Below are 24,528 nucleotides of genomic sequence, written 5' to 3' on the forward strand. Positions count from 1 at the left end.
TTCTCATATTATGGGTAAAGAATGCTGCAAATGGTCTTAACTATTTGAGTAAATAATTGGGTCACTTGCTTAAGGCAAATTAGACAGCTGAGGCAAACAAGACAGTAAATGGTTTCAATCCAGCTGTGATGGTCTGCCACAAGGCTACTTCAGCACAGATCATGTTGATATGCAATCAGAAAATGAATTTTAAAAAGATGAACATTTGTCAGTGAAAGTACTTGCTTCATTCCCAAATAAATAATTAAAAACATCTTTGTGGATAAATGCAGACTGTTGTCGTTAAAGAGCTGTTTATAGTGGATCTGAGGCTGATGTGAGGCATATGACTAGAGCAGCTTATTTTCTGAGGGAGGAGGCAACCAATTGGCTGAGTCACTCCAGTCCAATATTTTCAATGTGAGGGAAAAAAACACTGTAGATTGGCTTGTTGGTGGGGGGTTGAATGGAAGGGGGTGACAGGTGCAAGAGGAAGACTGTGAGGGAGAAAACAGTGAGGAAAGATCAGGAGATAGAGGAAGAAAAGAGGTGAAATACTATTGGTTTATGTGCACATGCATTGGTGTTTTAGGGGAGCGAGCATTAAGGGTGGATGTCTGGGGCGCTGGCTAGTCGGATAATGTGGGACTGGTAAAGTGGCGTCTGTCTCAGGGCTCTTAGTGACATTGAAGGAGAGTGCCTCCATGAAGGAGAAATCAGGTCACTGAACACTGAAGCAGTACTTTAACCCAGTTTCATGAGCGGATTCCCTCTCCACTTCTTTTATATCTGCTGAACCTACTGTATATAAGCACTGACACATCCTCTTCCCTAGACCATAGCTTAGGGATTTTTTTTTGTGCTTTGTGTTTGTTTATGGTGGACATGAGCATTGCGGTGCAGCCTGCAGTGCATGACATAATCCCTTGGGGACCACTGAGGAAGCTCCCACACTGACACTGCACCCTGTGGGACAGGCTCAGGGAAATCAGCAGTTCAACAGGCAAGGTCAACCCAAACACTGTCGGCAATATACGAGTGTACACATGTGTATGTACTGCAACGTGAGCAGATGAGAAGGAAAAAGTGTGAAATAAAGAGAGAAGAAAGTGTCATGTGAGACAGAGAGCAGTGTTTATAAGAGGTGTTATTGCTCCCCCTTTGGTTCACTTCCTGAATAGCAGTAACTCTGCTAGTAACTGGTTGTTTGTTTTTGTTTTTTTAATGTGTTATTTTGTATGTGTCTTCAGTAAACATCAGTATGCATGTGCATACTTGTTTTCTCAAACATGTACTCATACTATTTATATGCAAGTCTCCTGTATGTGAAGTTTACATAACCTCATCATGAAGAGGAGTGTTTAATACACTGTATACATTAAGTTAAACAAATAAATCAATAAATGATTAAATTCTCACCGCCTCTTGGATTTGGCAGCGGAACACATGGATCCTGAAGATCTCAGCATTGTAGTGGCTCTCAGTGAAGGCAAAGCAGTCGCTTTCTGGTGTGCCATCATGGCCTCGCACACAGAATAGAATCTTATAGATTGGGTAGTTGGAGATCTCTGTACTGCTGTTGGGGTCCAACAACCTGTTAAAATATCAGGAAAATGTTGCTGTTTGACATTCAATAGCTGCAAAATAAGATTAGTATGTGTTTGTATGAACTGGAACTAATGGCCCATATATTGCACCTACCTGACAGTGCCCTCTGACACACCCGGTACAGACAGCGTGACGTCCAGGGGAACTTGGCACTGCCCTCTGAGGATGCTCATCATACGGAGGGCCTCCACCTCACTGCGTGGGGCGTTGACCGAGGCGCACCCCAGATATGTCAGCTGGCTGAAGACAACACTGTCCTCATCTGGGATGGGACTGCTAGGACTGCCATCTGATGATGATTCATCTGCTGTAACATGTCAACAGATTGAGAGAGGAAACGAAAAGAAACAAACAGAAAGGCAAAGGAGTTGATTATTTCATGAATCTCATTATAATTATATGATTGTATACCAATATCACTGTCCTCATTAGAGATACACTGACTCGCCCTCTACAGTGTAGACATGAGGTGAAGCAAAAATGGAGGGGAGAATAGGTGGGTAGTTAAACAGAACAACAGTTGTGTCAATCACTGAAATGCATGTTATAGATGAATACAGGGAACAGATGATAGAAAGTGAATAAGGATGTTGGGAAGGATAACATTCTTTGATTTAGAAACCTGTGATATTACTCTTAGTGTATTAGAAACATCTATAAATATAAGCCATTGTGTAAGCTTTGACAGACACCAGAAAAAAAAATAAGACAGACAAATCATAGCTCACCTCGATACGACCTCTCATTCAGCTCACTCTCTTGAGCCGTCTGAACTGGGAGTACCATCTCCACCTTGGCTGGGGGTGCACTTAGAGGGTCAGAGCCTGGCGGTACAGGTGAGGCTGTAGTGGGAAGAAGGCCATGGTCGCCCCCACCGAGGGTGTCCATTCCTGTTTCTGGTCCGAACCCAGTGTCAGCTACCGACGGGTCCATGAGGACATCCTCTAACTCCCTCTGGAGCTGCTGCTCACTTCCATTCCCCACAATCTGACACACAGAGGAGCAGAAACACACATACACCCACACACACACAGAGAGAGAGAAACAGACGTGCACACAGCCACACAAAGGAGCAGAAACAAAAGCAAGCATAGAAAGCAGCACATTTAGAACCAGACACACATGATAAAACACAAAAACATATTTTGTTACACAACCTACTGTAGTAATTACCAGCCCCACCAACATATCAAAATTAAGCCAATTCTTTCTCTTTCAGTTTCAAGAAATGTGCAGCGGCTCCACTTTTAACAACAATCTTTAATTTCAAGTGATTAGAGTGTATTTAAAGAGGAAAAGATGCCTTGTTTCATCTTAGCAGTCAGAGATATGTGCTCATTACATTTCATCCAATATTAGTGATTAGTGTGTAAGTCAGTTTAAGTTGTGGAATACCTGTATCAATAAATTTTTTTAAAAACTATGCTGACACTACTTGTAACTGTTTCAAAATGACCAAACAGTAAATAAAGGGAAAGCTTAAGGCTGGAGAAACAATGAAGAGCCACAAGAGGCAGCAAAGCCCCCTGTTTCCCTTCTTGATGTGGCAGCAGACTGATGTCAGCTAAGGAATAGAGAGCAGATTTAAGCTGCAGATGGCACTGCTGTACAGACCAATAAATAAAACTACCATTAAGAATACAGAATCTGATTGTTCAACCTTTGTGATTCTTTTATGGTTGAATATTTCAGGCTAAATTTTCCAAGTAGGCCTTCCATGTATACAGCTATGCCTTGATGGATGGTTACTACAGGTTACGTTTCTATATCAAATACTCTAAGTGACATTGAAGACAAAATAAACTGTTGTTAAAGCAGCTCTCAATTCTATTTTGAGGTTCATACATCTGACATAACTGTGTCACCGTGCAGTTATAGTGGCCCTTGTGATTTACAGGCATAGCTAAAAGCCTGGGCAAGTTTACAGGTACAACCACAATCCTACATGTGAGAATGTCTATCACAACTATCATCAAAACTTAGGTGTTGAAAAGGCTTGCTAGGGCCATCACTCAAAAGCCAGCAAAAATACAGAGAGCACAAATCACAGACAGAATCACCACGGGATCACATCACAGAGAGAGAGAGAGAGAGAGAGAGAGAGAGAGAGAGAGAGAGAGAGAGAGAGAGAGAGAGAGAGAGAGAGAGAGAGAGAGAGAGAGAGAGAGAGAGAGAGAGAGAGAGAGAGAGAGAGAGAGAGAGAGACTGATATATTCAAGCAAGAGACTGATACAGAGAGAAGAGTAGGAGGAAAGTAAAGATAGCGAGAGAAGAGACTGACCTTAAAGCTGACCCCTTCCTCAGAAATCACCTGCATAACAAACAACAAGTTTAGAAACACTGACTCCTCTCTGACTGGATGGGCTGACTAGGAGGGAAATGTGCACAAGAGTGTGTTGGCGGAAAACCAAATCATGATATCCGGATGACCAAAAGTGTAAGTAAATGGAGTGATTTCATACCGCTGCATACTGGGAACAGCAGCTGTATATCTGGTACCCCTTTTCTTCCTTCTAACTGCAAGCAGTCAACTGAGGCGCACAAAACAGACATCTTAACTATGTTTACCATAAAAATAACTGTGAACCTTTAGCAGAACGATGTGTAATATGCTAAATCATACTCTCTCATCTTAAACAACACCCATGCTCTGCTGACGCCATCTTGTGGTACCTTTATAAAGTCACGTCATCAATTCCTTCATGACAAAGAAACACAGCAAAGGTACAGTAATGATATAAACTAATGGATCCTGTGAGCCAACTACTTATGTAAATCCAGTGAGAGGAGAGGAGAGGAGAGGAGAGGAGAGGAGAGGAGAGGAGAGGAGAGGAGAGGAGAGGAGAGGAGAGGAGAGGAGAGGAGAGGAGAGAAGGGAAGAGAAGAGAAGAGAAGAGAAGAGAAGAGAAGAGAAGAGAAGAGAAGAGAAGAGAAGAGAAGAGAAGAGAAGAGAAGAGAAGAGAAGAGAAGAGGAGAGGAGAGGAGAGGAGAGGAGAGGAGAGGAGAGGAGAGGAGGAGGAGGAGGAGGAGAGGAGGAGGAGAGGAGAGGAGGAGGTAACCTGAACCCATTAGGGATACAAACCGGATGGTGCCTGGTAGCTAGCTACATTTCTTTCCTCAGAAAGTCTTCATTCTCTTTGTGGAGAGACACACCCTAGTCACAAAACACCATTATTTTCCCTGACAATGAGTTCAAAGCACTTGCAGCTGCATCATCACACTGTCTGTAAACCAATATCTGACTGCTGGGTGAGTGCTAACTGAAGCACTGAACTGAATAGCAGAGCACATACTGTATGTCAGACATGCTAGGATAACACATGCTGTACAATAACAGAAGCATTTCATTCACTGCGGCTGGGAGACGTTTTCCCAAAGTTAAGTAGCATTCAACAAACTGGTAACATATCAGCTGACATGTCTAACACTTTCAGCTTACACCTGAATACACGTGATTGTAGATGCCTTTCTTTGTCCACTACATCATACTCACTTCATAATACAGACAGTGCAGTGCAGTGGAGGCACATTAAAAAAGATTCAATTCTTGATAGAAAATTGCTAACAGAGCTTTGAGAGATAGAGTACCAGTCAAAAGTTCAGACACTTTCTCATTCAAGGGAGCACAAAAGCCAGTGACAGTGTTCTTTCAGTTTATTTATGGTGATGTACGCACATCGACAAAGATGTGAGGACTTCTTTACTACAAGGAGGAAATTTTAAAAAGACAGATAAAACACACAGGCCTAAGACCAACTATGAGGAGGATGTAGAGATTGAGACTGTGGGGGAAAGCAAAATATGAAATGGTTAGCCTTAATGGTTAGAGTGTGAGAATAATACATGTGATCTAAAAAAAAACCACTGTGTGCTAAAAAAAGACGAGCAAGAAGTGACAGGTGAGTGATGAACACAGTAAGTTATAAATGGAGTGTGTATGAACTGTACCACCAGACCTACAAGTTATAATGATAATAACAAAGTGAGCATCAAGATGTTTTGGTAAATGTTGCTGTGCGTCCTGAGATACACGTCTGAATCAGTTTTAACTATTCAAACAGGCTGCTAATACTCTATGACACAATTTAGCCCACAGCCACCTGTTATCCTGATGGTATTCTCAAGATAATTATAGCTTTACAGTTGCTGTTATTTTGTCTTATGCGATTAGAACCAGATTGTGATTATTACAGTACTGAGCATGCTCACAATATTCATAGTATGAAACATCTTATCATAAATGTCAAACTAAGGGGAACAGAGTGATGATACTCAGCAGCTCATTGTTTGCTTGACTCAGAACAGCTCAGAAGTCTCCCTTCTCTCCCTTTTTAGGTCCGTGCATACCTATACCCAACCATCCTTACCTTCAGTCCTGTCTTTTCGTCATCACTACCATTATTAGTGGAGGAGGGTGTCTCGTCCCCCAGCCGGGACACAAGGACAAAGTCCTCACTGTTGAGAGTGGACACTGAGTCCGAAGACACGCTAATCTTCCCCACCGAGCCCTTGTCATCCATGGCTGCCGCTGTTAAATTCAGCCACGCTGCTCATGAATGGAAGACGGGAGGAGGAAGCGGTGGGAGATGATGAGCAAAATCACCTAGAAAAAGAACAAAAGAAAGAAAGAAAGAAAAGAAAACAGTCATGATGTGATGAAATCCATGAAAAGCATCTTTTAATGCAACTGGAAATCTGGCTACTTGGAAACTAACCCTCTAAAGAAATTGTGAAACCATTAATTATCTGATTTTAGAGGTCTTTTTGAACATCTTAAGCAGTGTTTCCCCTATGTACAGTCAGCAGCGGCGTACCGCCGGTGTTGGATTCTCAGCTACAAAAATGACTGTGATGAAGTAACGTGAGGTTAACTATGTTGATCACTTGCTTGATTTCATTACAAGTTGCTAGCAGCTAGTCAGTGTTTCCCACACATTCATTTATTCGTGGCGGCATTTATTTTTCGGCTTTTGGCTCGCTCGACCTCGCTCATAAAAGCATTATAATGGGACTCTGTCTGTGAATGTAGCTTGTCGTTACAATTCCGGTGCAGTAGGTGGCGGTACTATGCATTGTAACTCTGCCAATAAAACTAAAGAAGACGCACTTAATGCACCTGGTCGGCCAGAAGAAGAAGACAACGACGACGAAGAAGAAGAAGAAGAAGACTGGACCGGATCAAAAGACGAGGGTAAGACGTCTCGGCAAACAAGTCCAAAAGTGGTCCGAACAACTCTAACTCGTCATGTTATATTAACAAGTGTTGTAGTTCTATTCAAACTCTGCGTTCTTCTTGAAGGGGTGGAAATTTAAAATATATTTATTAATCCGATTCCGATTAATCGAAAAAAATAATCGACTGATTATTCGATTATCAAAATAATCGTTAGTTGCAGCCCTATTATTTTTCACATTTTTCTTCCGGGGGAGCATACCCCCAGAACCCACTAGTGTTGCTAGGTTACCGACACACAGCACCACTGCTACAAAAATTTATAGGGGAAACACTGGCTTAAGGAAACCGTGATGGCTGCTTTACAAAACCCAGAAAGAGGGAGCGTAAAAAACAGAAAATGCAAAAGAAAAGTAAGTAAAAAAGCCAGACAAGAAGGAGAGAAAGAGAATCTGTGGGTAATTTGTTTAAAATTGTATGTATCTCAGCAGAATAAAAGATAGGTAGATTGATGCAATGCAAAGCCATGGTGATGCAAGTGTCATTTTGGAAAGAAAACATGCATATGAAAGTGCAGACGTAAGGAACGAGCCGAATTCTACAACCATCCAGCTGTTCTATGTCAGTATTGCCCAATACAAAGATTCAATTGTTCAATTGTGGTCCTGCAGCACCACATCAGACAAGTACACCAAAACTACATTACCTAAACACACAAGAGACAATATGATGCTCTGAATGGGCATGATTGTTCTCCTGGCCCGCCATCACAACCACAAATAACCTAAGCTGACATCCTGTGGGAAACACTGCACACTATCATCATCATCTCATCTTCCGCTGTGCCTTTCAGTTCAGCCCTCTCCATCAATCCATCCATCATCTGCTCTCTGAAATAGCATTACAGCACAGCATAAGATCCATTCACACAAACGTAACCCGAGCACACATTGTCTGCCTGATGAATTAAAAATAAATGTATAATCGTTTGTGAGGACAGCTCACAGCAGCACAAAACACTTTTTACTTTTAAAATCTATTTCTAAAGTTTATGTATGACCACGATAGGTAAACATTGTTTGAGCTGTTTTAATCAATAATTCAACATCGTTACAGTTGAGGCATGAAGTAACTACTGAAAAAGGGTGGTGCCATTGTAGCCAACACAGGAAGAAATGTGCAACAGACAGTTCTGGCAGAGGTTCAACAAAAGACCAGGATGAGCTATTTCTGGCTGTCTCCCTTCTCAACTCTTCTTTTTTTCCCCCCTTTTACTACTCTTCTCTCCTATCTCCTTCCTTTCAATTTTCTATTTTTCTCAAGCTCCTTTTTGCTCCTCACCTATCTCCCCTCTACAGGTGACCTCTTGCCTTTTTCTAGAGACTTCAGTTACTGTTTCTTCCACTTTGCTCTCCTGTCAAAACCACCCTTCCTTTTTGAAGCAGGTCCAACAATGGAAAAGTAATGGGTGGTTGGGGGGTGGGGGGGGGGGGGGGGGGAGTCAACAGTGGAAAGGTCAAAGCAGTTAATAATGAACATTACTTATGATAACATTATTACACTGACCGAGAATAAACCACAGTAGCTGTAAGTGGCTATCTTTGTGTGACTCGAAGGTTTTATAACACTTTTAGTTGATATGAATGTTATTATTAGGCTATAGTACACAAGCTGAGTCAAATGAAGCAGCAACTCAAACTTGTTCTCTTTCTCTTTTAGAAGCAAACTGAGGAAATGAGAGACTGTGGTCCTGTGTGTGTTGTTTTTCACTTGTGTTGCAAAACTGAAGTTGAAAGACAGGGTCACGGGGTGCAACACTCTGTACCATCTGAAGCCTGTTAAATTATGAGAATATAAAACTACACATCGCAGCTGAGCTTTGCACCAATTATCATTTCACTTAAAGGTTGCTTTCACAATTGTAGTTTGGTACATCTGGTCAAGAAGAAAAAACTATATATTGTTGCCTTTACGTTCTTGGTAGGTTCTAGGTTAGTTTTGATGCCTGTCATCCTGCATGCTATATATTTATTTAACTTTATTAAAGACTGTGACTGGACCTCATGAATGATGATGATGATGATAAGTGGAAATTGTTTTACTTACTTTTTTACGAGGAACTGCTCAAATTTGTGGAGAACACAAACCCAACACAACTCTGTTTAAACCTCCTTTTCACTTTCTGTTGTATCAAATAATCCCAGTACGTACGTTCATACGTTACCATGGTTACCAAATAATCTCGCATCAATATACATCTCAAACAGATTGAAGATTTGTCTTCTTAACAATTCAACAGATGGATTTAATAGAAGATGAGCTCTAGCATCCAAGCTAAAATCACGTATAAGCAATCAAAGATTACACAAAGCTGAACCGAGACCCACCTTTTTAAGCTGTCTCTGTGTTTGATCTGCAGCGTTAACAAACAGAGCTTTCACACCACCAAAAAAAGTACCAAAACCAAAAGGGAATCCCACTAAATTACAATTGAAGTAACCAAATCCTCAAATGTGTTCAAAACAGATTTTAGACTGCAGCTGTGTACAAATGTGATACGTATTTTATAAATAAATGGGCAAAAAACATGCTTATCTAGCTGTGTTCAGGCAGGAGGACCCCAGTTTAAGAGAATAGAGATGACTTTAACCCTTACATACTGTTCAGGGTCACATTCTACCCATTTTTACATTTGAGAGCTGTAAAAACACCCTATACACATTTCTTTTAGCTGGACATTTCTTAATGTGACTCACAGTATATGTAAAATGGAAATAAAATGCATTCTTTTTCATTTTGATACATACAAAACTCAAAATTCAAATGTGTTCAAATGTTCTCCTGGATCATAAAATAGTGATTGTGAATCTTGTCTATTTATTGACTGATGGGGAATTTATGAATGTGAATTGGTGTAGAGGCTAATTATGAGTCCGAATTTGAACAGTATGTACAGTAAGAGTTAACTGAATGTCAGATAGTGGGGAACATTTCATTAAAACTTTATATTTCAGCATTTGCTTTAATACTGCAGAACAGAACATGTTATAGATCACATAAATAACATGGTTATATAGGCCTTGCCCCGCAGCAATTAAGCATCTTATCCTCCCGCCCCTAAAAACTAAAGTCAGCAAAACGACTCTTCTAAAAGCACCCATAGTCTACCGGCACAGTTGCCTGATTAGATCTCTTCTGGAGACTGTGTGGGTGTGGACAGACTGTACTCGACTGTCAGCTCTTCCTCACTCTCCTAATAGTTTTGTTGCCAAAACCTGACCAGTCCAGTACGGTGCCGGTTTGTGTTGGTTGGACATAGTTTCCACTGTATTTCAATTTGGTACCAATAAAAAAAAACACATGCCATTTACGCCAACTTGTCTCAACTGCTCTGTGTGGCAAGTAAACAAAATACCATGTGAACCAAAGGCATTGTAAACGACACAGACAAAGCATATTTCACACGACTTGTCCTGTCTCCTGTCTGAGCCCAAAAGGGGTACCGTCCTGCCTGCCAACATTTTAGATTTCAGATTCAAGAAAACAAACAATACTCAACAGTGGACCTAAAGTAAAATTACACCTTTTGAACTGCCAAAACCATGAGATTTAATAACATATATAACAACCAAGACACTAAAAAGAGAATACACCAACGACAATGAAAAGACAACACCACTAAATAAAATCCCAGGCTGAGAGGAAGCAAGACTAGCAGTCCACAAACCAGAACCTGGAGCATTTAACCACTTCCTTTACTGGGCCAGGTGCACTACGTAACAACTGGCATAACAGCACAGCTAAATGGAGCGCAGCCAGAGTTATTGCTTCATGTAGTTTGGAGACATCACGTAATTTCCAGTATAGCTCCAACTAAACACCTGTGAGGGGAGTGTGGATGTTTTTTCATATATTTCTTCATACTTATAAAACACTGGTTGTAGGGGTATAGTTAATAAATAACAGTAAACTCACAGTTACAATCTACGGGAAAAAGAGCATCTGATTCAGTTGCATCACTCCTCGATCCCTTCTTATCTCTGCAGGCTTTTAATCTTGAAGAGACTTTGCAGATGTTTACTCTACTTTTGGCTCAAAGGCGACTGTGTTTCCATTTTTAGCACACTTGTCCTCCCTGAGTGATTAATGTGGTCCTTTTTCCCTCCGATTTCATGTCGATGAACTTTCTACATTTTGTGTGCGTGTGTGTGTGTGTGTGAGAGAGAGTCTTTTGTTTGTCTTGTTCTGCCGCAGTGGCTGATCATGCTAATTACCAACATTTTATTGCATTCATTTAAATGTTAATATTGATAGGCGCTGTGTACATTTATACATTTATCAAAGTATGTAGAGTGACTCCCTCAAAACAAGCTGGTATTGTATATCTTATATAATAAAAATGTTATTGGAAAATGCAGTGTCTGGGCTTTCTTCATTCTTTTTTATAACCCTGTTTTTTATTCTAACTTTTAATAAACTTTATTTTTTTTAATTATTTTTTTCTTCTTTTCTCTTATATATTTTACTTGATTTAATTTTTTTCAACATTGTTTTTATCTTGTGAGTATTGGTCTAATATATCTTCTTCGTTTTCTTTATAATTTGTTCTTTGTTTTGTCCCCTCATCGTTTTTATTCCTTCTCTCTATGTTGTCCCTGGTCTACACTGCTTCTGTCTTTTTATCAACTGTGAAGCACTTTGAACTACAGTAACCTGTATGAAAGGTGCTTTATAAATAAAGTTTGATTTGATTGATTGACTGATTGTTCACATAATGCCTTCAAATCAAAGCTTACCCGATGCTACCATGTTACCAGCATGAGTCCTCATACTTCAGTTATGAAAGTAATAATAACTAAGCTGTGCTGTGACTGGAGACAAACACCTGTACATTTTAGTAAAGCACTGTTTAGATAGTCAGAGAAGAGATTAAGACAGTTGCCAATACATGTTCAGGCCACCACAAACTAGATGCTGAGATTTCATAACTTGTGTCTGAGAAAGATGGTGATTCACTTTAATAACTCATTTTGGCAAACATTGAAAACTCAGCCTTTTTCAGTCTTATTAACAGAAGAGAGAGAAACACACACACACACACACACACACACACACACACACACACACACACACACACACACACAAGCAGCTGTATCATAAACACAAATAAGCCCACAAGCGCACATGTGGAGAACACACAGACCTCTTACTCCATTAACTGGTAGCTCCAGCAGTCTTATAATGGTTGCCTTGTCACCCTGTTTTCCTCCCCAGCCTCAGCAACAGTCCCCTCTGCCCGCTCCCGCCAAGCTACACAGTCACTTATCAATCTTTTCGCTGCCTTGGTTTACTTCCAACAAAACTCATAATCCATGGCCTATCAGACTACTGGCTGTGCCACTATGTAAATGCTTAACAGGTTGAAAAATGTCTTACATTCAAGGACATTTCTGGAGTGTATTTTCTTCTGTTCAAGTGAGTTTTTGCATCAAACATTCGACAACACCAGCTTGTTTTAGAGTACAGAGACAGAGCCGTGTCTCTCTCTGTTTCTTTATTTTTTTATCTCACAATTCCTCCCTACTAGCCACATCTCTATTCTTTATAGCTCAACTTCTTGTGTCTGTTGTACTCTTTGATTTAAATATTTAGTTTGAAATCTTGTTTCATAGCCATCTTCTGACTTATTACCCATTTTCTCTGGTCTAAAAGGAAGATGAGTCTACACTACATGTTAGAGGAGAAAAGCGATTTTTATTAAGTTCAACCAAAGACAAAAAGAGAGAGTTGTGGGGTGTGCAACTCCAGTCAACGTCCAGAAAGAACAAGAAGAGTCGGCACACCCAAATCTTTTAATTCTACTTCAGTGACGTTCAGCACAGGAGATTAAAAAAACAAAGTTCTTCAATTACATTTTTTTAATATTTAAAGCATATGGAGGTCAAATATTTTACAATATAAGATTATTATCAAGTTGCTATTTTTAAATGATATATGACCACTCATCCAAAAACTGAGGATATTCAATTTATGATCATATATTACAAAGATAAGCAGCAAACGCTCACATTTAACAAGCTGAGAAGACAGCTCAGTAATTCTACTGTTATCAAAATAGTCGCTGATTAATCAATCGATTGATTAATTGTTTCGGCTCTATTTCATCGTTTATGCACATGTGATGCCTGAGGGTGTTCGCTCTTCAAAAGCTTGTTTCTCAAAAACGGTCGACGAGTTACAATGTGACTGTAGTGTGATATAGAGTGGTCTGAGTCTATTCTGTCAGGTTTGAAAATGAAGTTTAGTTGAACCTAGTTTTTCAAATATGTTTGCTTGTCTTTTAAGGAGGGGAGATAAAGAGGTACATATTCAGTGATTAGATGAAATCAGGCACTAAAATGCATTCTTTAGGATTGCAAACCAAGTTGTCTGATGTAGTTTTGTTTGTAGTTTTACAGAATCAGCTGACCCATGAGAACACAACAATCAGTGATAGCAGTGACCTCCCTTCAATGTTCATCTTAACTAAAATCAAAAGCACAGTGCCTGAATTTGTAAAAAATGCATCTATTATGTCAATCCATGTGTAAAAATGTTCACACTGGAAACCTCTGCCTTTCTTTTCTTTTTTTGTCCCCACCACTCTTCAGCTGAACGGGCTGTTCTGGGCTGCCAGCTGGGCCCTGCGTGCACCTCACGAGGGAGAGGAAGACACAGCCAGACACAGCCAGAGAGCATTCAGGCTTGCAAACACAGTCCCTTTCGACTCGCCTCACAGCAGTGATTTTAACCAGGCAGAGATAGCAGGGGGAGAAAAGGCAGCGAGAGAGAGCAAAGAGGAGAGAGAAAAGACAGAAAAGGTTCGAAGACGACGAGGTGAATCACAAGGTACGATACAAAAGAGGAAAGAAAGAAGGAGAGGAATGAAAGAAAAGCTCTGAGTGAGCAGGTTATAAATTATACAAATCAAGGACACACACACACACACACACACACGCACGCACGCAGTTTCTCATTTCCATCTTATTTGTGTTGTGTCAGTGTCTCATAATCAATTCACATCAAAACAGAGCTCTGGCTGCCAGTTGTCCAGGAATGAAACTCCTGCATCATGTCTCACACTGAACAACAAAACACACTCACATGATCGAGGCAAAAAAAGAAAAGAAAAAAGAAAGAACACAGTCATCACGTAGTGCAGGACTTCAGAAAAGCGCTGGCTGCAACAAACCAACTTCCACTGTGACATAGAGAGCTGCAAAATGTGTCAATGTACACAGATATTCATATAGCAGCGGCCTATTAAGGGAACTCGATACCGACAAGAGTGTCTGTGTGTGTGTGTGTGTCTGTGTGTGTGTGTGTGTGTGTGTGTGTGTGTGTGTGTGTACGGTCCATCTACAAACTACAAACGTTGTTAAGGGTGTTGGTCCTTTTTAGAAATTAGAAGTGAAAGTAGCATTCGTCACCAGTTAAAAGTCAGCAGCAGTTTTTTTATAATACATATCTAACTCTCAAAACACCAAATAACCACAATCACATTATGTAATAAATCATTTTCTTTTTCATCTCGGCTTTTTTTATTACATATTGGATGGTTTTCTTCTTTTGAAGTCATAACAGCCTGATTTTTTACTCCCTGAACACATCACTGGTTCACTTTTACAATTCAAAAGGGCCTGGCTGTGGGGTATGGGTGAAAATACATTTATGGGGAGTCATAAATAAAGTGTTTGCTGCTGTAGTCGGTCAGGAAGCGTCTAAATTGAATATTACTGATCCACCGAATCATGAACTCTGAAAACCAGCCCTAAAGACGATCTAATAGTCTTTCCATCGAATCAAAACTTTGAAATGTTAAAAAATAACTAATGAACAATCTGTGATTCATAATATTGGTCCAATCAGGAAAAAAAATAAGAAAATGAATGAATATAACTTGCAGCTTGTTTTAAAGATGACAGAGACAGCTTTAGCTTTTACATATGAAGTTGTGTAAATCACAAGGATCATCATCAATGTCCCATAATTGATGCTTCACTAAATCAAGCCCCGGACATCTCCACAAGACTCCACAGAACATCCTCAACGATAATCTGAAATACAGTGCTCTTATCTGCTGTAGTACAATACCACGTGACGCAGCTACATTCAAGTTTCTTAAATTGACAGCTAACCCTCTGGCTTAAACAGCCAACTCAGCAGCTCAGACAAAGAGCTGAATCAGCAAATGGCACACTTAATTTTGAAGTTGTAGAGCAGGGTGCGAATACCAACACACATTGTCTTGAGCCACCGAAAAAAAAAAAAAAAATCCAGTATCTCCTCAACACTCACTGTCGATGCTATGAAACTGGGATTTATGTTGAGTCAACGTTTGTGCTTCGAGGAAATGTTGCAGATGTTAGCTGGTGTTGCAACAAAAATGTCTTAGCCATGAAATATAATTTTACACTTTCAATCTCATGCAATCTTCTTTCATCCACAGCAACTGCAAGGAAGCACTAATCCACAGTTCATGCCAGCCTCTCCCCTCCCTCCCCCCTTTCAGTTTCCACCAGCACCCCAAATGACAGGTGCATATGAGGGGCGCTGTTAGGATTTCAGAGCATTCAGGGCTCAGCTCTAAGCTTAATATAGAGCTAAACAGATACTTCATAAGAGAAAATGTGTGGAATCTAAACACATCTAAATACATCAATTAAATTAACATCATTCACATATTTGCTCCCAGGGAGGGGAATTATATTTATAGTGTACAATTATGGTTCATGAGTTCAGCATTTCTATATTTTATAATGGATCATTTGATAGTTATGAGCAAAGTGTAGATTCTGAAATGTAATGTAATGTAATTTAATTTATGTTGTTTCTTTTTTATCTTTATTTATGTAAGAAACTAGATTGTTTCTAGTCACTGTACAGATTCATGTTGGTATCTTGATGAGTGCAAAAGATCAAACTTTTAATTATCTCATAATTCTTCATTCTGAATAGCTGAATGGTCACAGATGGTTTATTTTTGTATACAATTACTTGAAAAAAATATGCACCAGTATTTGTGCTAAGACTAATGTTAAAATGCATATTAGCATCAATACAGCTTTGACGTCAGCACAAATGAGCAGAAGAATGTATATTCTGCTCAGGCATCACTTAAGTACATTTGAAAAAGTACTGACCACACCTCTAGTATACATGACCATTGTAACCTCAGCCAGTATTTGCACACAGACAATATTTCAAGTTTTATATGTGTGTGTATGTGTGTGTGTATGTGTGTGTGTGTGTGTGTGTGCCACTGTGCGCATGTGTCACCTGCATTACCTGCTGCAACAAGGCTTTACTGTAAACCTGCGTATCAGGAAACAGAACAGGAACAAAGAGCTGAGTCAAGTGAAGCAGCAGTTGGCACACACGGCTCGCAGTTACAATACATGTTTTCCACCGCTGGGAATACTCCAAATCACAAAGACAAAAGCTACTGCTATCAACAAATCCATTTTTAACAATAGCACTAGTCTAATGCATTAACCTAACAACAGCTAGTCGGATCAATTTCTCAACATGTGCATTTATTTTGACACGGCTCAATTAACAAATAGATAACAAATACAAGTCAATGATAGTTGTTTCAAGATGTACTTCATTGCTTTTTATACTGGACCTTTATTGCTGTTGAATGAGCAAGATGGTTACAAATCTAATAATACACTGAATTTGAGGTATGATTGTTTGTGTGACTAACTAAGGAGAAGACAAATGTTTTAATGGTTCAATTATTCAACATATTTATTAATCTTCTCAGCAGCCGAATGTCAGGTGCTGATACAGACCACCAATAGACTTATCAAAACAAACTTCATGGTCCCTCCCTGATCACATGACAATAACAGAGCACCAAATAACAAAAAATAAGACGCACTAAATTAGTACTTTATTAAAGAGGGATTCACTTCAAAATTGTAATTCTTCTGATAAACATTTATACTACAATTAATATTAACAGACAATAAATGAACTACAACAGGTTTTAAGACTTTCAAGCTTTGAGGTGATTGTCTCATCTATTCTAATTATGTGTGTGACGTCAAAATGAGCTTAAATATATGTGTGAGAGGTACTACACAGGAAACAGAATGGTTGACATGATGACCAGTGTATTGTGAAGTATCATTTAAGTAAATATGTCACATAAAAATCTTAATAAACCAAACTACCAGCCTGTACACACACTGCATGCTACAAACATACACAGAGCACATCCAGCTGTCAGTCCGCCCTGTGGTTAAATATAACCAGTGGCACACAAAACAGGAAAACCACTATAGTGTAAATTAGTGCTGCTTGACAGTTCACAGCGGTCAGAGCCTCTCCTGCATGTTTATTCTCTGATAACAGATTTATATACTGCTAATATACACAGTAATTGGCTTTCAGGTACGACAGTTAATCTGGATACGAGCATACCTGCTACATGGTATCCCATGTAGAGCCCAAACCCCACAGCTCTTTAATAGATAATAATATCCAGTGCTGCATCATTTTTGCTCGATAACAAAACCAGCTTTAGTGTGAACTTATTGCTCCAGTTAACAGCTAGCCAAGACTAACCTGCCTAACGTGAACTGTTAGCTACGACAGCTCAACAGTCATCGATTCAAAATCCGACAAAAAGACACAGTGACCAATTAACGAAACTATCCCGTGACCATAAAGCAATTAATGCGAAGTGTTATGTAAATGTGTTCGCATTAATTAGGTGAATAAACCTGTTTGGCAGCCTTCGCTGGGGACAGCCTGGATACAGGCCATTACTGTACATAGCTGGCTAGCTAACGTCTGCTAGCCACGCTACCTTGGCACTTACAACCAACAAACAGGTAGTTATGTCCCTGACTAAAGACACCGCCGCCTTTAAATTTGACAGTGAATGCATGTGCAAGTGCAGAAACAGCTTACCTTTATTCCCACGGTTGTATTTATTCCAGTGGTGGTTGGCACAACATTGCACTTTCCCAATAGCATCAGCAGCCAACAGCATCCAGCCGAGCTGTAAACACAAGCCCAACCAACCCGCTGACACCGACGCTGCGCATGCGCCTGTCAGTGGCCCTCTGGTCTGTGCAGAGGGATGGGAGGCGTTGGCCTTGGCTAATGACAGGACGCTCATACAGGGGTTTGTTTTTTTATTCACTTTATCAATAGAAATCACCATTTACAATATGTGTGACAATAACAGAAACAATAAGACATCATAATGAGATGAAGATAACATAACATGACTTCACTCTTAGTATGTTAATTGAGTCAACATGGTAAGAGGACAAAGTCAGTAGATAGAAATATAACAGGTAAGCAGTAAAATCAGATTTCTTTAAAATAAACTTTGATATTTCTAAGCGCATGTGCACATTTCTTTTTGTTTATAAGCAGTGTTAAGTGATAACTGGTTACATGTAACAGTGTTATGTAATTTAATTGCAAAATAAATGCAACTGTAATCCGTAACAGTTAAAAATGTGCAATTAAATGTCAGTTACTTGTTAAAATGGTGATGATTACAAAGGGGGTTACAAGTCAGACCTTTAATATTTTGCTCAGAAGGAGAGTTTTTTGCTCATTTTTAAAAATATTTAACATGTTACTGACTACATATATTGAAACCAATATTTTTTTATATATTTTGTAAATAAATCATGATGTGGACCTTATTTGGAACACACATAGGTTTACGTGGTGTCACAGTATCAATTAAGCCCATGTAAGACTTCTGACTTTTTTCATAAAATATCCAATATTCCAATGAATACATGAATACATTTTCAAATGAGAGGTAAATCTTGCTTTATAAGAAATGATCTCCCTAATTAGAAAAGTAATCAAAAAGTAAGCAGTTAAGTTACATTAATTCAAATAGTTACATTAATTATAATATTACATTTTAAATATGGTAACTAGTACTCTGTAACCTAATACATTTCCAGAGTACCCTTCCCAACCCTGTTTATAAGTTGGATGAATTCAAAATACTTAAATTCAAATATAAGACAAGACCTTAACAACTTTATGGATTTATGTATATGTAGATTTTTCCTAGCGAAATTTTAAAAATGACTGTTGAACTTTGTGTCTTTTGTTTTCATGTTATAGGATACTCACAAAGATAGTCTAGAGTCCAGGTGCTTTTTGCAAGTTTTCAGGTCTAAAAGGTTTTTTTTAGCAGTATTGAAGCCAAATGATTAAATATTCAAGGTTTGTGTGACTATGTTAGGCCAGCATGTTGCTTTCTTCTTTCTTTTTTTTATTTCTTGCTCAAAAGTTGAGACTTTCATTTCTCTTTTTTCTTTGAAATCTCTAGTCAGGTTGTGTCTTTTGGGAGCCAAGTCAAGAAGCACACCAGTGAATTCGAAGTTTCAAGTTCACTTTTTTGGTAACATACAGTAAGTCTGACTCAGATCTTAAGATGAAAGGTTGACCCTTAGTTAATCTGCAAAGTGGAGTTGGACTTTTTCAAGGTTTTCTCTTTCATTTGCGAGTTTTTCTTTTCCTAGATGAGAACTGTTCCACCCGCTATAATGAGTAATTAATTACAAATGTCGTCTAATTGTTTTTTTTCTGTCCTTATTTTGTTTCCCTTTTTTTGTGAAATGTTTCCTCTCTACCTAGTTAACATTAGAAAAGTCATGGCTTCAGCATTTCAAACTCACATTGCCACACAATTCCCACTGGACCTGTTTAGGGCAGCAGTTTGGTTGAGATGGCAGCGACTTGTTAACATGGGAGAGCTCTTATTAATCTCCCATTCACTTCTTTGAATATATCACTTAACCACAGCTGTCAGCTAAGATAAACATACCTGTGCTGCACTTGTTGTGTTATGGTCATGCTGGGCGTTCCTGTCCAGCCTGTCAGGGCTTGATGTTTCAGTGTTGGACCAAATGATGTAAATCACTCCCTTTCTAACATAATGAAAGTCACAACTTGAGAGAGGACTACTAATAACATACAGCTAGATACTGTACATATTTTAATATATTTCTGCAGGGCTGTAATGTAATGTGTAATTCTGTCTATGGAGGCTTTTTATTCAATTTCCACTCAGATATTTCCAGTGAGCTCTGGAGATTCAGCTCCCCCTTGTGTTTCCAATGAATATAAACAAATGAGTGATGGAGCAGCAACATTTATAGCATTTACATAATTGCTGAAATGGTATTAGTGTCTAAGCAGTTAATCTGTCCGTCAAGATTCAAGTGCTGACAGTAGCCTTTCAAAGCCCAGAAAGAAACTCCCTGCTAAATCTGAATAATGAAAGGTAAATATAAGAATGAGAGAGAAATGAGCACTCCTAATCCATCTGAGAAAGACAAAGGTAAAAAAGACAAAACATAGAAAGTTCAACATAAAATAATTGATCTTAACCCTTACACACTGTTAATATTCTGACCCTTCATAGGATCCCATAATAATTAGTCTGTACAACACATTTCTGAACCACAAATTGATTTTTCATCCATGAATACCTCATCAGTCATTGATAATTGGTGATTAATCCTTGATGGAGCTTTCAGATCAATTTTACACTTCATGTAGAAAAAACAGTCACAATCACACTATATCATGCTCCTCTGCTACCTAAAAAAGGGAGTACATAACAGCAGTACTGATTTCATTGAATTTTATTGAATGTGAAGAATGCAAAATATTTGAATGTTGAGATTTTTTCCCTATTTTGAATAAATGAGTAAAATTTTACTCCCAACACTGTTTATGTACAAAAATGTGTATCATCTTGATGAGCATAAAAGTTTGCATATTCTCGGTCAGACTAAAAGAAAGGTGTTAAGGTGTTTTTATTTTTCTCAAATATGTAAAATTGGGTCATAGTTGAGCAGAACAATATGTAATGGTTAACAGAACCATTTAAATAATGTCATCTCAAGGCTTATGAATTGTCAAAATATGATCGTCACACATGATGACAAGAAATAGAAATACAACGAAGCATTATTTGTTGTCGCTTTATTATAGCATGCAATCTCATGTGCTGAAATCGTCCTTTTCATAACTCCATCTCTCAGTGCAACAGAGAAACAGTTTGCTGCTCGGCCAAGCTGTCAGTGTAACACAAGTGAACTAGCCAGAAAATGCACAAAAGAATCAATCAGTCAGTCAAACACTACTCAAACAGTTTCATTGACCATTTATAGCACATAAATCACTTGCTTCAGTCCTGCATTACCTTACAGTTAAGTAAAAGGGAAACCTTTCACAATGCGATATTTCCAAGGAAATAAATGGAATACATAACAGTATTATTCATTATGGGAACATTTTAGATATGCTGTCTCTAAAGGATTTCATTTTCCTCATTCTGAAACATTACACAACTGTCCCAATGACTCAAACATTTAAATATATCTGATTATCACAGGTTTTTATAAATGAGCGTCTTTACTATAAGTCCATCTAATGATGGTGCCAGACTGCATACAATGACGGATGTGTACCATCTCTTAATAGTTCATTTACATTTCAATCGAACAATAGATTCGCAAATAAAATGTCTAATACAGACATGAATAGTCAAAAAACATCAGTTCATCATGTTTCACAATCAACAAACAGGCTTTTCCCCATACAATATAGAATAATGAGACACTTTGTTGTCTAATAAAAAAATTTAACTTTTTTAGCAAATTCTCAAATTCAAAACAAAGAAGCAGACTTATACCAAGAAGGAAAAATACCACAACAACAACCAAATGTGGTAATAACAATAATAGTAACAATAATAATAATATAATCTCTATTAACCAATCATTCATTTTTATGAGCAAACATGTAAAATGCTGCAAGCAAACTTCAGCACTTGGCGTGGCCACACAGTGGGCATGTGCAGAACTCTTACAGCGCTGGGTGTGTTGTATCACAACTACAGAATCATTAATACTCCTCTGCCATCACAAGAGGGACTATATTGCATGCATGACAAAGAATGCAGGGAGGATGGGGGCAGAGGGGGTGAAGGAAAGTGTGAGTGTGGGGGGTGGGTGGGGCTGAGGGGAGAGGGCACTCACAGTCAGAGTGCACTCATTGGCAGTGATGGGGTGGGAACTAGTGCAGTGCAATTAGCCACTACAGCAGTGCTCTATAGACACTTTAAAGGAAACACAGAGTATCACTTTGACATTAGTTCAATACTCACAATACTGTTTTTCCATACAGTAGTGCCCAGCCCTTTCCCATGAGAACAGGAATAGCAAAGCCAATATTGATACTGAGAGGCAAAAGAAAACACTGACAAACAATATAATCAGTGTAACACTTTATACTTTGGGTGAAGGGTCAGTCATCAGCACGGGAAATTCGGGTAAATACTTCCACAGAATATTTAAAGTAATGAACATAGAAACTGCCGAAGTAGCTGTGCAACTCAATTCTTCCCTGAGCGATTCAGACAGACAAGGATCTAGCCTCCTCTGATGGAACAAAGCAGAACTACAAGAGAAGTATCTTAACTCCTCAACTTGACTGAGCCTTTCCCTCCTCACATAATTTTTAGCTGAGGAAAATGAAAAGCTATAGGAAAATTGCAGGGATTGATTGTACTGTACTGTACACGACATGGCACTTAACATCGCATGACTTCAAAGGTGAAGTTGTAAACAGATGCAGAGCAACAGTAGGTAGCTAGATTCCTGACAAGGAGTGGCTAAATCCCTGTGCCAGCTTTCCTCTCAGAAATGAACCCTGCAAAAATATCGGAGAGTTTTCCAAAGCGGTGTGTTATCATATCCGGTCACAAAGAATTCTTCAGCCCACTTGTCATTTCTTGACTTTGTCTACCAGCTTATCCCAGCATATGTTGGGTTTGAGATAAGAGAGTAACCCCAAATAACCCCATTCTGCAATCCTCTAAAATGGGATTTAAGATATAATTTAAGTGGAAAGACATTGCTGTTGCCTCTTGAATTTTTTTTTTGAAAAGGTACAGTAGCTGAGATGAGAAGAAATTAAGGAGGGAGCTTGAAAGATTCAAATATTAGTTAGCCCTCCTCTTCTCATCCTACACAAATCTCATAAGATTTAGAACAGTAAACAAATTCAGAAGAGCTTTCATGACCTTAAGTCTTGTATATCTAAAAATGGGTTAATGTTTTCTTGCTATATATTAAAGCCATTTAGTCTCTGCCACACACAAGATGCCTCTTATCTATAAAAGGGAGTGAGGCAAGGCTAGGCTGTATGGAAATCACCCATACTGCACAAAATTACAGTGATGTGGACTTTGGTGGTTTACAGCGTACTGACAACAGTGCATCTGAGACCAGCGAACACAGTTAAACATTAGACGAGACGATCAGTTTTTTCTCTGTGATGTAAAATATAACAAACAGAACACGAGTAACAAAGATCCTGATACAAAATACCCCGACAAACAACTTCACAGAAGTTAGCAATGCATAAAATAAAACAGAAAAACCTTTAAAAAAAAAAAAAAAAAGTTAAAAGAAGATAGAGCATGAAGAAACACAAGAAGTGGTGTCCCTCACTTTTGTAGGCTTCAGCTTGAAATATCATGCATGCTCTCTGGATATCTTTTTTTTACATAGTACGTAAATATGACTGGACTGGAAAGCACAGGAAAACGCCATGGGCTTACAAAAATTTGATTTCCAGTGTTCAGTTTCTGAGATCATGTTTATGTGTAAGACAACATCAGGAGTCTGTCAGTGAGCATGGATAAAAATCATTGTAAAGCCAAATGTTTAGCTTTATGCAACATCAAGGAGAGGGAAGGCCATTGTGTTGCATGTGTGTGTCTGTGTATATCTACTACGTGGCTGACAGTTTGTGCACAAATGTGCTGTGTGTGTGTGTGTGTGTGTGTGTGTGTGTGTGTGTGAAGGAAAGAGAGATAGAGCAGTCAGCAGGAATAAATGCAAGAACCACCACAGGTACAAAAAGGTTAACTGTGAGTTAATGTTGCTTCTATAAAAATCTACCAAAATTAGCTTCATCTGCCGCTGACAATTTCTGTTTCAAGATGAAATGCTTAACGCAGTACAAGTCAACTGATAAGAGACTATGTTAAAGGCAGTGTAGTATGAATTACATATTTAACATTTTTAAAAAAGGGTACACACATCTGTACTTTGTTTCCATCCCTAATGACCTCCAGTGATCAGTGATCATTTACAAATTCAGTTCATGACTGTGTCATTGTGTTCTGCGATCACATGACAGTGCAGGAAATTCGGAGGTCCTCATTTACAAGATCATATGACTCGTATAAGACAGAGGCCTGTTTGAGTATCAGCAAAGGGAAGACCTCTGTTTTCTGCAGATTGGATGGCCTCTCACTATTAAAGCATCTATCGTTTGATTTCTCAAGAAATACTTTGAAAAATGTGTTCTGCAGTATTACAATAAAGGCTATTAACCTAACAAGTGGCATTTTGCTGGATGAAGCCATTGCCATGTAAGGCTACTCAGAGAAACAAATGCCTTAGATAGCAAGAAATGAAAGATAACTGTTAGATCCATAAGCTGGCAAAAGTTTCAAGGGGTGATGGATAATGCCACAGTTTTTCTTAATGAACTATATAGATAGCTATGTGGTGCTTAACCGGTGCCTGTCATGGAGGGAACAAACTTTTTGTCAAGGCACAAGCTGCAGAGCAATGACACACAGTAAATTATATTAATAAGACTGTAGTGCATGTGTGGAGCAGACATAAATATCTTAATGATTTACTGCT

General features: G+C 38.8%; 1 protein-coding gene across 4 annotated transcripts in view; it reads right to left on the reverse strand.

Annotated features, from left to right (window-relative positions):
* The window catches only part of LOC128380395 (rab GTPase-activating protein 1), a 75,933-nt gene extending 58,093 nt beyond the window's left edge, over window positions 1-17,840 (reverse strand). For 2 of the 4 annotated variants that reach the window (XR_008323485.1, XM_053340200.1), the window contains exons 1-6: window positions 17,723-17,840; window positions 5,955-6,190; window positions 3,869-3,898; window positions 2,316-2,574; window positions 1,681-1,894; window positions 1,399-1,573 (exon numbers count right to left, since the gene is read on the reverse strand). Coding sequence is in view for 3 of the 4 variants with exons in the window: in XM_053340200.1 (XP_053196175.1) it covers window positions 1,399-1,573; window positions 1,681-1,894; window positions 2,316-2,574; window positions 3,869-3,898; window positions 5,955-6,107 (831 nt within the window). In the remaining variant the exon portion in view is untranslated. Of the gene's footprint in view, window positions 1-1,398; window positions 1,574-1,680; window positions 1,895-2,315; window positions 2,575-3,868; window positions 3,899-4,049; window positions 4,092-5,954; window positions 6,191-17,722 lie in introns of those variants that run through there. The other 2 variants (XM_053340201.1, XM_053340202.1) reach the window with 2 other exon arrangements.
* Between the last annotated feature and the right edge of the window lie 6,688 nt (window positions 17,841-24,528).

Source organism: Scomber japonicus, chromosome 19, assembly GCF_027409825.1.
Source record: "Scomber japonicus isolate fScoJap1 chromosome 19, fScoJap1.pri, whole genome shotgun sequence".
Taxonomy (NCBI): Eukaryota; Metazoa; Chordata; class Actinopteri; order Scombriformes; family Scombridae; genus Scomber; species Scomber japonicus.